The sequence below is a fragment of the Pelecanus crispus genome, chromosome 5, assembly GCF_030463565.1.
Source record: "Pelecanus crispus isolate bPelCri1 chromosome 5, bPelCri1.pri, whole genome shotgun sequence".
NCBI lineage: Eukaryota > Metazoa > Chordata > Aves > Pelecaniformes > Pelecanidae > Pelecanus > Pelecanus crispus.
This window is the reverse complement of record NC_134647.1, coordinates 44,986,472-45,002,328: the sequence shown is the minus strand read 5'-3', so window position 1 is coordinate 45,002,328 and position 15,857 is coordinate 44,986,472. Positions and strand designations below refer to the sequence as shown.

Here is a 15,857-nt window from a genome sequence, read left to right as displayed (position 1 = left end):
ATGCAATTTGATCTATGAAAACCAATACACTCCAAGGTGATAGATGCCTTTTTTTATATTGGTTAAGTCAAGAAAACAAATGGTCCCCAAGGCATGAAGTAAGACTTCAGAGCAGAACATATGTAGTCACCTGAGCTGCCCTGGATCCTTTGTGTAAGACTCAGCCAGTCCTTGCACTGAGCAGAATAACCCATCCATCACCAGCTCCTCAGGTGAGGACTGCCTGCTGCTTGATGAGACCATAAGGTCTGTCATCATAGCCAACATCAAGACCAATACTGGCACTTGGGAAATAACAATACCAACTCCTACCCAGGATCCACGAGGCAGAGAAAGGCAGAAGAGCCAAGTTTGCCCAGAATTGTAGACTCAAACAACAGAGGGCTTAGCAGTTAGCAAGATACAAATGAACAGACACAAAGGAATACGAGGACTTTCCTTGATCAGTACTGTAAACTTGTGGCCTAAGTCTCTGAAACAGCCTGCCTATTCTTCTCAGAAGCAGTGCATCCACTAAAAGAGTATGTCAGACTGTAGAAAGGAACTCTGAATACCTAAAATCTGCTAGGGAAGGTAAGGGGAAGAAAGCAAGAAAACTGGCTGGCATGAAGACAACCCCATAAATGAGCATGGGGGAAGTAGGCAGGGAAAGGTTCATTGTAAAAGCCTGTATCAGTCCATGACGCAGCTCAGCCTGACAATGCAAAGAGATCCAGTCAATCTCTTCTGGGACGAAACAGCAGCCATCAAGGTAATGAGAGGGAAAAAAAAAACCCAAACCCCAAATCCAAACGAACAGACATCTGTGCTAGCAGTAGAATTACCCCTGGCAAAATTTCAACAAAGAGAGAGGTTTCTGGTGTCCCAAATGCTACTCAGTAACTAAAGCACCTAGGCAGCACAAGAGAGGGAAAAGCAGGAATCACTTCTGGTGTATATACAGTCAGTCCAGCCCCAATTCCTGTGCACTGATGGCTGGGGTTCAGTTGAGGACAGTAATGCCAAACATCTCCAGCAGCTTTTCAGGATACACTTGTGTCCTCTGTTTCAAAAGACACCTGCCTCAGATGGAGAGAGGTCAAAGATTGACCAGGACTCCACAGTGGGCCAGAGGCAGAAAATAGACATTTTCTGCACCATCTGCAGCATCCTGTCCTAGAGGTTTGTACAACTCTTCGGAAGAGTCCCACCTCAGGCTGGAGCACTGACAGGAACAGTAAGGATCTGTTGAAATCTCCCAAAGGGAAGCAAATACAGAGCAAATACAGTTCACCTCATCTAAATTATTTGTGCTCAACAAGTTGAGCTCAACACATGCTCAGTACAGTGGTAACACCAAGATGAATATAAGCACTGCTCTCAGTGTGTTGGTGAGTTTCCCTCTCTCTTCTGACACAGGATGTGTATTCTCCATTCATGTAATAGCTCTATATGTGCTTGTCACCTAACCAATGAAGGTTTTTTTGCACACGGCTCAGAAGATGATAGGCAATTACTATATCATACACAAGGCCAAAGATAATTTTCAGGGATAAGCATCTTGAAGATGCTCATCAAGATGAAAGTCTGGAACTCAAATGATGAACAATGAAAGCAGAAATTAAGAAAAAATTACAAAAAATCTCATGCACAAAGTGCTCGCTGTCATCACACACTTGGTAAAAGCTTAGATAACACTGAATGTTTTTTGCCATATATACACAAGCACAGTAGACAAGGGATGATAGACCAAAGGCACAGTCTCTGCAGACACCAAGAAGAAAGTTTCAAATGACAAACTGAACGTGCAAGGACTGTTGCTTAGAGCAAATACATTCCATTGATTTTTTTGGTTTTGTTTGAAGGACACCACTTCACATCCAATTCAGGATTTTAAGACAACCCTGTAGTAAATACCATAACTGCTTACAAAACACTGCATTGTTTCCAATACTGCTTTTCTAGCTCTAACATAGTGAAGCAAGGAAGAGATCTAACTCAGAAGGTCTTTTTAAAGTCATATGGCTGAAGAACAAAAATGTATACAAATTGTTCTCTTTCAGAAAAACACATTACCAGGGCATGCTCTGAAGTTCATTTTAATCAGACCCTACCTTCAGCTGTGCAATCTGCTGTTCAAGCAGTACCTCTGACTGACACTTCAGCAGCTCAATCTCTTCCTGGAACTGAAGTTGCTGCTTCAATTTTACTTCCTCAAATTGAGCCAGAAGAACTGTCTGCACAGTTTCTACTTCAGAGGCCGATGCAGAAGCATACATCTGCAGACAAGTACATAACAAATTTTTTAGCGATAGTATTATAATTAAGGAAAAAACAAAACCAAACCAAATGAAACCATCAAGCTCAGCCAAATTCTTAAGACTATTTTCACAATAGTTGTCTCCAATCCTCAAGGCCATACAGAGCTGCTCTCTATCATCAGACTAACTATACAAAAAAACAAGTTGATAAAAACAGATAAGCAACAGGGCATTAGGTACCACGTATCTCCTGTATTCATGAGACCATCAGGTCAGACTAAAGAAGTACTCCCTACTTGTTCTTTCCAAGAGACATTTGCCTAAAAGAAATTCAAAGAAATAATGAAGAAAGAGGGGGAGAGAAACACAGGGAGAACATATTTTCTTAAATTACAAAAATATGTTCAAAATAAATATGTTATTCTCTTGTTCAAATGGAATTAAACATTACACAGCTATATTTAATGCAATTATCCTATCAGATACAACAAAGAGGTCCATCAAAAATATCAGGGAAAGGTTTGGCAATTTTTCATTCATTTGTTTGGGGTTTTTTTTGTTTGTTTGTTTTCCTATTATCCTCTCTAAGAAGAGTCACTGTAGTCATCAGAATAGAGAGAAATCCTGTTTCTAGGATGAAGGGCTTAAAAATGTAATCATCAGAACTTCCCACAAAACTAATTTCCCAGGCAAGCTATTCTTCCAAAAGCAAAGAGAGTTTGCAAAGCACTCCAGACAGCTGGAAACCACTACCAGCTCTAAGGCCTGACAGTCCAAAACACAGGGGATCTCCTCAAACCTATATGGGAGGTGCACCAAGTAATACAAAGGTGCACCAGTGATTAGGGAGTTATTTGGCACACTATTCAATTTTCAAATTAGTAAGTGAAAAAGCAAAAGTAAGTTACATTTTAACATAACGTATGTTGCTTGGTTACAGCTGGACAAAGCTTATTTTGTTTGTGACTTCTCCCAATATATGAGTGTTAATAATACAGAAAAGTGAAAAGTCTTGATCACTCATGGCTTCTTGCATCAACAGAAGTCAGACTGTATAAAAGACTGAATAAATAGAAGATCTTACTCCATTTCAATGTTTAAAGAGAAGTTAATGTAGATGGTCAAATTTTTAGCCTTCACTGTGAAAGTAAACATCATCAAGCTTACACATAAACATTCTGAACAAGAAGAAATGGTAAACCTTTAAGAGAAACTAGGAAGATTTCCAAACCTCACTGAGAAAACATATTTGGAAAAGTATTACCACTACAATTTCTTTAAGAAAAGAAGAAATCAATGTTAGTAAAGGTTGTTCCCTTATAAAAGCTTGAAGTGTGCAGTTACTTTCCACAAATGGTTAACGACCTAATTTATTACCTATTAGTTTTCTACCAAAATGACAGCTTTAAAATTTTGAATTAAATACAGCAGGAACTCAGAAGAAAGCAAGCCCATGTTCCCTCTCCCCTCCACCCCAGTAAAGAGAGCACTGCAAACATGGATCTAAACTTAAAACTATTCAGGATAACACATATATCTGAATTCTTTTAAGTCCTTTTAGATAAAGCAACGCTTAAAAATGTTAACTTTGTCTCCTCTTATCTACTAGCACTATTAAAAAAAAAAATCCAGAAAGCACCTAGATATACAGCCTTACTGCTAAGGTTAATAAAACTGAATTTACTTTATGTTAAAGTATGGATTATTTTGGGTTTAAGTATTAGCAACATTCCGACCTCTTGCTCATGTTCATGCTGTGCTTTTAGTTTCCCCAATTCTTTTTCCAGCTCTCTGGAGTATTCTTCCTTATGTTGCTTAATTTCTGCCTCATGAAGATCCTGAAGTTCTTGGAGTGCTTTTCTATGCTTTTCCTCCATATGCAACACTTCCTCACGTAATATATCCAGGGCCAGACGTTTTTCTTCTTCCAGCAACTTCCTTTGATTTTGAAGAGCTGTGTTCAAATCATCCTGTGTAAGCATTAATTATAAAAGGGGAGGAAAAAAGTAAGTACAAATATTTTTGTAACCCATTTGTAAAGCAAATGTCCTGCTGTATCAAAGCTTTTTAAGTAAACACGAACAACATTGCCTGATGAATGATGAGCACACATACGTATACACACTGTCTATATCATTGAAATGGGGTTATTTTTCCTATCTAGTAAAAGTCTTGCAAATACCTTACTTTTTCCTCTATCCGTGACAGCACTCCCCACCAGCACAATCTTCCATTTTGCTTTTTGAAGTTCTTTACACTCAAGAACCATTAAAATGCAGATTTAAGATTAGTTAGCAAAGACAGGACAGAAGAAAAATACCCACCTTCCCCCCCCACGACCTTCCTCTTGCCTTTCTGTGCCTTTGTGGGCACAGAAACAACATACAATCATACTTTGGGGAAGTAGGCATGGTAACAGACAGGTCTGAAAAACAGCACATCTCCCTCTGGAAGGCTCTGAAGTTTTAGCAGTGAGCTAAGCCTTCTTATCTCTTTGACTTGGAGAAGTCTTGGGATCTTTTTTTACCCATCTGAACTCTAAAAGAGCTCACACCTCTGCTTTATCAAAACTAAAGCTATGGACTTCTATTAAAGGCCCTAAGACAAGGTCCACTCACCCATGACCTGCTCCCAAAATGAGATACCTTTCTTCTATTCTTCCCCTCAAGACTGTGCCACTAGGATCTTTGGATTCCTAGAGATACAGCTTAACCTACAGAATTACACTGAATTTGTTCTAATCACTTCTGAAGAATTACTTGGTAACTCCATCAGGCAGAGAAGCTGAGCCACAAAATGGAGACCCTTCCAGTCTGAATTATGTTAAAAATATTTACTTTATTTGTACCTTTTCCACACACTGAGATAGAAAACCCATTGGTCTGAACATTCGGGGTGGGGAAGTGACAGACAGACTTAACTTTCAGCTTCAGTTTCCTATTTCAGCTCACAATATGGCCCACATGTGTTAGTGCTGGCACAAAGGAGGTTGTAGAAATACACCCCAAGAACAAGGGAAAAGGTGATCCCACACGATGTACCATGAAAGTTCACCTTCTATGCCAAGTTTTCTTTCTGACTCACCTTATGAGCTTCTTCTGCTTCAACAGCCATGGCTTTAAGTTTTTCCATATGAACACTAGCTAGCTCAATTTTCAAATTATTTTGGGAAAGCTGAAGTTCTTCAGCATGCTTTAATTTCAACGTCTCTATTTCCTGAACCAAGCGTGCTTGATCCATTTTATCCTTTTCATGGAGTTGTTCTGTGTGCTGCAGCTGCATCTTCTCAAGAGCCTGACTGTGTTCATCTCTTATATTCTGAATTTCAGATAGGTAGGATGACTCCAAGGAATCCAGATTTGATAAGTGTTTAGCCTCCAGCTCACCAATTTGTGCCTGATGCTTTGTCTGTAGTTCAGCAATGCAAGCTTCCAGCTGAATCTGCTGTTTACTTTCTAGTGCAGATTTAAGTGTCTCAATTTCAGCTTGGTGTTTTGTCTGAAACTCAGCTGTAAGAGAGAAAATTTGCTGCTTATGCTTCTCCTGTAACTGCTGACTTTGGAGTTCCAGCTCATCAGCATGCTTCTTTTTCAGCTCTTGGAGAAGAATCTCTTGCTCAGTTGTGAATTTCTGAGTCATGGCTTTGTGCTCCTCCATAAACCTATATTATTTCCAAGAAAGTTAAGAGAATATTGTCAAGACAATACTGGTTTTTTTTAAAAAAAAATACTTGAAATAATAAAAAGAAAAGAAAAATAAGTAGGCCGTACTTAGCCTTCACAAATGTTACTTTATGTTTCAAATAGAGAACTAATTCAAAGCAAGCCACAAAGATGATTTCATAGCCACATAGTTAAAGGTTCATGCAATGTCACTTGGTAGTGTCTGGTTATTACTAGGTAGACTGAAACCCCTATTAAATTACTCACTAATACAGAGCAACATACAAACATCATTCTCTGTTTGAGAAAATACTGCCATATGGAGCATCTAAGACACAGTATATACATTGTCTACATCTTGAATGTGTTGTCTGCAAGCAAACAAATTGTGGTAAGAAACATCTCTAAAAACATCTGGCTAAGACTGAGATAAAACCACTGTGGAGGTGTATGTGGGATACTTGGGGGCTCCTCCAAACTCATCTCAGCTCTCCGAGCTCTGCTTAAAGCTTGATGCAGAAGATTTAGGATCTGAAATGCTGTAATTTACTGTACTCGTTAACCATAGTATTTTTGGATACAGACACCAATATTTAAAAAGTGGTTGGTTATTTAAAGACTGAGTTCCTGCTTTCAGCATTTTCTTACTGTAATTATTTCCCCAATCTTGTTTTATGAGTGTATGTTTGGGGAGGAAAGAAGGGATAAGTTTGAAGCAAAGCATGCAAATACAGACATGTAGTTGCTTGAATATTTCCTTTAATACACTAAAAACAATGAAGGTAGGAAGGGGAGAAAAAACTGAGCAGTTACAACCTTTATGTCTAACCAGAACTGAAGAATACCATATGCAGCCTGTCAACCTCAGCATTCAGTGGATAACACAAGCTTCATTCAGCAGGCAAAACTTGCTCAAATTCATTTGAATTGTTTGAAAACGCTTGAAAAAAATTTAGATAGTTTTTCCATCTACATGTCCTGTAACACTTCCTCTCCTCCAAGGCTAGTATACAATTTTGAGCTGTGTGTTGTATTCTTAACTGTAACAGGCAGAACTTGACTACACTTAATTTGATTTGCTAGACTAGATTAAATACATTTACATGAAGCAAAATTTTATAGTAAACCATAATGGACAGTATTACTGTTCCTTGGGAGAGTAAGCTTTACATATACAACAGCTTAGGCAAAAGGGTGACACATTAGGGTGTGGTAGTATGTAGGGATGAATGGGCTCAGAATCATGACGTGTCATCCAAATTCCTGCCAAAAGATATCAACTACTGGTCTTTACCAAGGTGGACAGGCCACCTTTACTTAACCCAGAAAAGGAATTTGTATAATTTTATTATATGTTCGATAAATAGCTGGTGCCATCAAGTGACAAACCTACATCACTGACTCATTAAGTTTAAAATAAGAAAAAGTAACAATAACAATGACTGAACTGGTAAGTGAAAGTGCTCAAATACTCAGGACTTACTTGTTTTGTGCATCCATAAGTTTCAGTGCACATTCTTCCTGCAGACAAAGCGTGGCCTTTTCCATTTCTTTTGCCATGCATGCTTTGGCTTCCTGCAGGTCACTGTCATATTGCTCCTGAGATTTCTGCATAGCCTGTGCACTTGCAAGGCTGTCCTCTAGTTGCTGCAAGTTGTTTTGCTGCTCTTTTACCAACTTCTCCAATTCTAAAATTTTGGCAGCTTGGTGATCTTGAAGCTGATTCATTTCAGCTTCACGAAGTTCAAACTCCTTTTGTAAATTCTGCTTCTCATATTCCGCTCTATTTTGCAGTTCTATACGCACCAATGATAACATCTCTTCTGCTTGGCTTCTCTGGTCCTCACTTTCACGTTTCCATTTCTTCTCTTTTTCTTTGTATATAGTCTCGATTTTCTGGACTTCTTCTCTGGCTTCCCTTAATTTATTCTTGTGATCCTCAGCAATTTTATATTTGACCTGTGAACACAGTTATTAAAAATGCATAAAATACCAAAACCTAACTGAAGTGTGTGAAGTGGACATTCTCAGGCATTTAAGGTCTTGGAGAGATTCAATTCTTGCAGCAAAGTCACCCTTCCAATAAAAGTAAGGCTGAAACGTCAATTTATAGGTACTTGAATTCAACATACTATTAACAAGTAAGGAAGATAAGAAAAAATTAAGGGAAAATTCTAGAATCAATATGGTACTCCATGTTGTTTTCTCTTGGGGCCACTTTTCTCCATTTCAGGAGTTCAACTTACAAAGCTATGGGCACCTTAGGTGTTTATATTGGGCATGATTAAAAATCTCTTTTAAACCTCTCCTCTCCTTATACATTCCGGTGGTATTTTATATGCAGACCATGATCTCAAACAGCATAAAAGCAACATAAAAAGCCTGTAGCATAAAAACAGAAGCCAAAGCACCAAATGATTGCTCAATGACAAAAGGGAAAAAAAAAAGACTCTAAAAATACACTAGAGGTAAACACATGAATACTAAACTAAGGAAACAACAGGGTCATCTCTTAAAAGAAAATTAAAAGCTAATAAGAGCAGCAGTATGAAGTGTACTCTTCAGTTTTCACTTGGAAGGTTTGTTTTGAACAAATATTTAAGCATTCGTTTATGCTACAACCTAAATGAAGAGGCAGAAAAGAAACACAAACCCCCCAGATTTTGATTAACACACAATCCATGAAAACCTGCGGGATGGGGGGGGTGGGGGGTATGGGAAACAGAGAGGCAGTTGAGGAAATTGGTTCACTCCGTTTCTGAGAGTTAGAGACCAGAAGTCAAACCAAGTATGTATTTCTAGACAGTGGATCACCATGCGGCAAAGGCTCATTTCAAACACCGCATTCTGTATATGCTTAGCTTTTACCCAGCAAGCAGTGCCACAAACAAGATACTGCAGGTGATAGGAGTAAACTAGCAGTACTGAAAGCTTCACCAGCACAAGGTTCAGTTGAGTCTCCATGTTATCTACAAACAGTATGCAACTGTTTTCTCTGGCCTTCTCCACCATATTTTAAGTCTGGAAAAGGATACACAAACCTATCTCTCTTTAAAAAAAGGAGGAAAGGAGGGCTTGAGAAATGAGAGCTTCATCCATCTAATTCTCATAAGCATTCAAATATCGGAACAAATTAAAACAATGAATTAACATTGAATCTAAGTTTATCCTCAGATGGGACAGCTGATTTAACAGGTAAGCGGGAAGGTGCCAGATATGATTCTTTCAGCTCTAAGACTTTGACAGTGAAGGTATAAGAGCTACACCAAAGCAAAGCAAAAGCAGAAATCAGTTGTCCGATTCTTTCTTCTCCCCTCAAAAAAGGGGAGAAGTCTGCAAAGTTATTTCTGCTTCAAAAGACAGTCCTATCAACACCAGAAATTTCTTAGATGGGACCCATTCAGCAGAGGGGCTTTTTTTATCTGCCACAGTGCTTTCTGCTGAATTCTCCATTACCACATGACAGTATGCAAGTGCACCATGTTACTTTCACGCCAGGACGCTACAATGTGCTGCAAGGAGATGTTCAGGATGAGGACCTTCTGTACGTGCCTGTATTGGAGTGGTATACATATGCTTGACCCACATCAATATAAAAGGTGGACTGGATCAACCCTTGAAGCACCTGCTTTCCCACACTATCTGTGCTCTTAAAGAAAAATTCATCTGCAGAGAAACTAAGCGTTTAACACTAAAGTGCTCTGAACTTCAGACTCATATTCCAATATTTGTGTGTGTCCATGCAATTTTATTTAAAGCTGAAGCTACTATCACTAAACTAGGCACATTTAAAAGATAAGGGCTGCTTCTATCTCCCTTGGCCTTCCCAATAAATCTGAGCTTGCCCAACTCTATACAAAAAATATATACTGTAAAATGAATTACCTTCTCCATTTCTTCTTTCAGATGCTTTTCATTCTGCACAGAAAAATCTTTTTGTTTAGCAATCTCTTCCTTTAAATGCTTTATTTCTTCTGAAAGCTCTGCAATATGCTGTTTCTCAGAGTGGAGGAGAGAGAGCTTAGCTTTATGCTCTTCCTCCAGCACAGACACTCGCTCAGCCACCTCCATTTCAACTTGACATGCTGCATCTTGAGCACCCTGTAGGCGCAGTTTGGTGATTTCTGAAAAGTAAAAAACAAACAAACAAAAAGACATTCTGGAATTTATTTTCTTTTAACAGGTCCTATTAATGCACAGAAATAAAGCTGAACATTGTCAGCTGTGCAGTTTATAAGTAGCCATACTAACTACAGACCAACAAGAATCCCTTATCAGGATGATTTTGTACTCTGTTCCACCTTATCACCACCTTTCAAATTCAACAGTGTCACCACACACAGAATAACAGGGAAGGATCATGAAACCTGTGGCTGTTGCTGATAGGAGGGAGGTCCTGCCACAGGAGCTGACTTTCTTTTTGGACAATGTAATGGCAGATTTATGCAAGTTTCATCTCCTCTTTTACACATACTATTTACATAAGGCATTTCCCCAAAAAGCAGTGGGACAAATCTCTAAACATTCTAATTTAAGCAGTTTTGATATACTGCCTAGTATTAAAAATAAATAAATGAAGATAAGAAATATAACTGCAAATTAAAAAAGTTGTACTGATCCTTTTAACCAACATACAATGGAATATAGTTATAGCTATATGTGTGGGTTTTTTTTTTAATATATATATACACACACACAACTAACTCCTATATATACAGCTAACTGTAAGTTATGGATGATGAGTTCAAATGTTTGCATATCATACTGTGCTCCCAGAAAGAGGTTGCAGATACAAGAATTACAATATATGCATTTCATATTGAACCAGTACAAGGTAGTATATTTCTATAAATTACAATTCCAAGAAAAGCAGCCACTGTTAAGAAATTACATAAACCCAGGATCACATAGGAAGTCTCATTAAATTCAGCCATAAGAGGGACTTTAACCTGAACAGAAATGGGTCTGCTCTATGGAATAGTGAGAACTGACCTATTTCACACAAATACAAGAGACATTTAACATAGCTGGCAAACAACACTAAGAAACTTTCAAATAAATAATAATTCAGGAATTGACAGGGCCCTTCTAGGCAGCAGGAATGGAAGCCTGATCAACTCCTTTTAGCAACTACTCCACAGTTGTAGTAGAATAATTACTACAGAATAATCAACTTCAGGTCACCACATCTTTGGAAGTGCAACTCAACATGCCCATAAAAGTCAAAAAGCAAAGTGCTCAATGCCAGAGATTAACATGTGTTAAGTGTTCCCTAGAGTTTAGAGTAAACTAATAACAAATTGAGAACTTCTTCAGATAAGCCTTTAAATATTTAAAGAAAAATATACGCTACACAAGCAGCTTACCATTTTACTTCCCAGCCTGTCAGCTCATCTTACCTTTAATATGTTCTTCTGAAAGTTGGGCACGGAGCTGCTCAAGTTCTAAACAATGCTTTCTTTTCATTTCCTCAATTTGTGTTATATATTTCTCTGACAGATCCATCTTCATTTTCATTAGGTCCTCCTTGTATTGAAGTGCAAGGGAAGCCCTTAAGGAATCTAATTCATGCCTGTATTGTTCTTTAAGTTGTACCTGCAAACAGGCAAGTTCTTCCTACATAAGAAACGGGTTAGAAAGACATCTTCAGCTTTGAAGAAACCATGCCGAGAATCTTTCTACGAGAGCACTACATGAATTGCACTATAATGCACCTGCTTGACACTTATATATCTGGTTTCCAAAAACCCTGCTGGTTTTGCTCCATTCCTGCCACTCCATCTGCTACTAGAGCAGTGGAGCCCCTCAAAGTACAATCATAGAATCATTTAGGTTGGAAAAGACCTTTAAGGTCATTGGAGTCCAACTGTAAACCTAACTGCAAGCCTAACACTAAACCATATCCTTAAGTGCTGTCTTAGTGTACTTCGAATAGGGACACAGGGTAAGAACAAAATAGTCTCCAAAAAATCTGTATATTAGAACCTTCTGAGTAAAAAAAAAAGTAGATATGCCCTGGAACCATGCCCAAGGCAGACTTGAGCTGTTTGAAAGTATAATGGAGGGGAAGTCCCACACACATCTGGGCAGAGGAACTCTCAACACTGAAGAGACCCACCTCTACACACCACAGAACTTAGAAGTAGTGATCTATGAATACAGTTTCATACTCAGATAGGTAACAAATAGCAACAAGAAAAAAGGCACAATGTATATACATTTCTCATTTATGACTCATATGTTTTTTGCGTGATTTACTAATGAAATTGGGCTCTTGCTGTCTTGTGTATGTCTTGTCTGCTTGTCATTTCCTCACTAAAAAAATAATATTATTTTTATAATTATTTTAAAAAATAAAAATAAAAATCTAAAGCAAAAAAAAAGGAAAATTCCCTTTTGAAACTCTTAGTCAGCTTCAAATAAGTTGAGCAAAGAAGTCAAGACCTTAAGTTACAACAAGGTACATGCAAATAGGTGCAGAAATAGAAGAGGGATCAAATTAGCATCTCCACTTGAAGACAACAGACAGCAATAAAAGGCACAATTACTACAGAAGCTATAGAGAAGAGAAACACCATGAATTCTGCACTTGTGTGGAAAAGCTTTGATAAGCTCCTTATTAGGCATGGGATAATGCAAACAGAGGGCACAAAATTACAGAACATCATGTTTCATCTGTTCTGCGAGTCTGTGAACTATTTAAAGTTGGTAATTTACAATATACTTGTCAAAAATAATTAAGCCTTAATAAGTGTCTCAAATTATCCAACTCTTTGGTAAGAGCTAAGAATCAGACATCAATTTGCATATAGGTCATGTAATGAACAGTAGAACTTTAATATATCAAAAATACTACCTGATGTTGTTCCAGCTGTTGATTTAGCTGACCAATTGCATCCCTTCTCTCTTCCTCGCCAGTCTCTTCAAAAACTGCAACAGAAGAACTGAGAAAAGGGTTTTAAAGTTCGTTACATGTGTCACAAATTAAGTTAAATGAACTTGCTGACTTATGATGTAGTACTGAAAGTAGGCACAGAGCAACTGTAACAACTGCTCAGGATTGCACACTCATGACTTGTGTCACTGTGTACAGACCACCTAATGCCCAATCCCAATGTATTTAGATGCCATCACCTTTTATATTAGGAAAAAAAAAAAGGAAGCATGCTGTTATAACATGAGATGAAAGGAAAACGAATAGATCACCTGACGTCCCCTGCTTGACCTTGACTCACTTCCAACTCTGACAGTGAATATTCCTTCAGTTCTTGCAGTCTCTGATGCAGCAAAGTTAATTCTTCTCTGTAGTTTTCTTCAGCCACTCTTAACTTCTTTTCAAAATAGTGTCTCAGTTGTTCCAATTCAGTTTCATGCTCACTTTTTCTTTGCCGAGACTGCTGTTCAGATTCTTCTTTTAAATGCTCTATTTCTTCCACCCGTGATGCACGAGCCAGGAGCTGCTCTTTTAGCTCTGGAATGGAGGCAAAACCAACACAAGTACTCAGAAGTACATATTTTTAGGCTAAGTCATTCTGTGAATATCAGCCATATTTTAGTTGAGATAGCACTAAATGTCATCCCACAAGCTACATAAGAAAATGAACTTCCGGAAGGTGAAACATTCCTTCCTCAAAAGACAGTAAAACCATGTTCTCCATTTACACTGCATTCAGAGAAACCATCCTCATGACAAGAATCAAAACTACCAGCAGACTGTTAGCCCTCCTTGTTTCCTTGTGCTTCAGGTCTGGGCTAGTGACATGCAGAGCGCTGCAATATTGTTTAATCTTCACACCTGCTTGTTGTAGCAACCAGAAGCAATAATTTAGTCAAGAACATTCAATTTGCTCCAGGGAAAACTACCCAACAAACAAAAAGAACTTTAGCACAAACTATGCAGAAAAACAAAATCACAAGAAAGAAAAAAATAAAATAAATTCTGGATTACTTTAGTGATTGTTTGGCCATTCATCATTACATCAAGCAGAGGCTAAATTAATTGAATTAAAAAGAACTATCCAACCAGAACAAAAAAAAAAAAAAAAAGGAAAAAGTGTAGAATGCAGTAGAAAACAGCAACCGAGGCTGTTCATCAAGCTACCCTCCTTTCAGGGAGTGAGGGCAATGGCCAGCATTGCAGCATATTCATGAACTCTGAGAGCTTTCTTCCCCATTAAAGAAGCAGTAACGTATCAGGAAGTGAAAAAAGCAGGGAAAAAGGACAAAAGTCATGAGACGGAAGTAAAAAAGCTTCCCAGATGGCTGAGCTTCCCAGATGACTTAAGTTAGCTGAATCTCCACAGAATAACTGGAGATCAGACCACATTTCAAGAAGAAAGAACTCTGAGAAAAGCATCTGCTTACGTTATGCAAGAAGAGAAACTTCAGAAACATTTATGGAAACAGAGGATGCCACCCAGGAAGCAACACAGCTGATTGTCACAGTGTGTTTTTATGTAGCAAACCAGAAAACACACACTTAGCATGAAGAATTCTCACAACGAACATTCAAACAGAATGAATAGGAGAAGTAAGTACATGGCTCAAGCCTGCTTCCAAAGGGAGCAGTTGCTAAGCACAGGGACCAGAGGAATCAAGTGACAGGCAGCGACTAGTAACACCACCAATGGGATAGGCAAGGGAAGTCCAATCTGGCATGGGTAGGTTTTGCCTAACCAACAAAGTCTGCCAGCACAAAATTAACCCAGAAAAGTGTTTTAAAAGTTTTGTACTGGCATGTCACTCTTGCATCAGAGCAGCAATCCCATCATCCAGCTGCTATGTTTTGAATCTACTACCACGTCCTCAAACCAATCCAAATGCACTGTCAAATGATCATTCAAGTGAAGAAGAGCTAAGTAAACCAAAACACCTTTAAGATCTCACACACTAAAACAGATATCCTCACCTGGACCACAGGCTTGCATTCTGGTCTCACCATCTCAAGCAAGATAAAGAAGAAACAGAAAGAGCCCAAAGAATGGGAACATGAGTGATTAAATACTCAGAAAGACATTTGAAAGGTTAATAAAGATTAGGGCTACAGAGAGGAAATATAAGAATTCCAGCAAATACTATAAAGTGCTATCTGCTATAATTCTGTAATATCAAAACAGAGATCTGAAAAAGTCAAGGTAAAGTCTGACTAGATAGAAAAATTATTTATTCAATTTATGACCAAAAACCCAGAAAAAAACACCCTTACAAAACCGTTATATTTCCAAAGCTATTTACAGTTATATTTTTTAGAAAATCTGAAATTGCATTTAAAACAAAAGGCAAATGTAATGTGCTTCAACTACCTCAGCAGAAGCAAAGAACGCCACCTAATGTTACAGTCTCAATACAAGGTGAACACACACATAGTCAAGGTTAACGCCACAGTCTCTAGCTTTTTTACTTTTCCAAAATTTCTTCTTTCATGTGTTATACATCTGTTAGCACACACGCATCTGAGACATGTTCTACTTCATTTCAACCAAAAATGTGTGTCATCTCCAATCACTACATTGTAAAGTTGACTGTTTTGTTTAATACACCTAAATCTTGAAACAGGTATCTTAAGATATATAAAGCATACCATGTCAGATTTCAGCCAGTCATTATTTTCCTCTCAAGCTTTAAAACTTTTTCATAAGTTTAATGCAGATACACATAAGACTAATTAAAAAAAAACAAAAAAACAAAGACCAAAACTCTTCATGTTGAATTGCTGTGCACAATGTTTTCCTTTTTGTTTTTTCCTTTTAGGCTTAGAAGATTTGTGTTTTTTTTTTTTTAAACAGAAGCATTATCATGGAAAAAGGAGGTTATTTTTAGCCTTACAGGAAAACAACATTATCATTCATTCTGATTTCAGAAGTATCACCTGAATGTTTTTATTCTTTTTTTAAAATAGAGATATCTTTAACCCAGGGCTTTTCTGTATTTAAGAATTAAAAGTCTTGCAGAAGAT

General features: G+C 37.9%; 1 protein-coding gene across 1 annotated transcript in view; it reads right to left on the bottom strand.

Moving 5' to 3' along the window:
- The window catches only part of PCNT (pericentrin), a 105,653-nt gene that overhangs the window by 67,402 nt on the left and 22,394 nt on the right, over nt 1-15,857 (bottom strand). The window contains exons 14-22 of the mRNA XM_075711194.1: nt 14,811-14,843; nt 13,109-13,373; nt 12,759-12,846; nt 11,302-11,518; nt 9,788-10,026; nt 7,386-7,861; nt 5,325-5,901; nt 3,977-4,210; nt 2,094-2,258 (exon numbers count right to left, since the gene is read on the bottom strand). Coding sequence (XP_075567309.1) covers nt 2,094-2,258; nt 3,977-4,210; nt 5,325-5,901; nt 7,386-7,861; nt 9,788-10,026; nt 11,302-11,518; nt 12,759-12,846; nt 13,109-13,373; nt 14,811-14,843 — 2,294 coding nt within the window. The remainder of the gene's footprint in view (nt 1-2,093; nt 2,259-3,976; nt 4,211-5,324; nt 5,902-7,385; nt 7,862-9,787; nt 10,027-11,301; nt 11,519-12,758; nt 12,847-13,108; nt 13,374-14,810; nt 14,844-15,857) is intronic.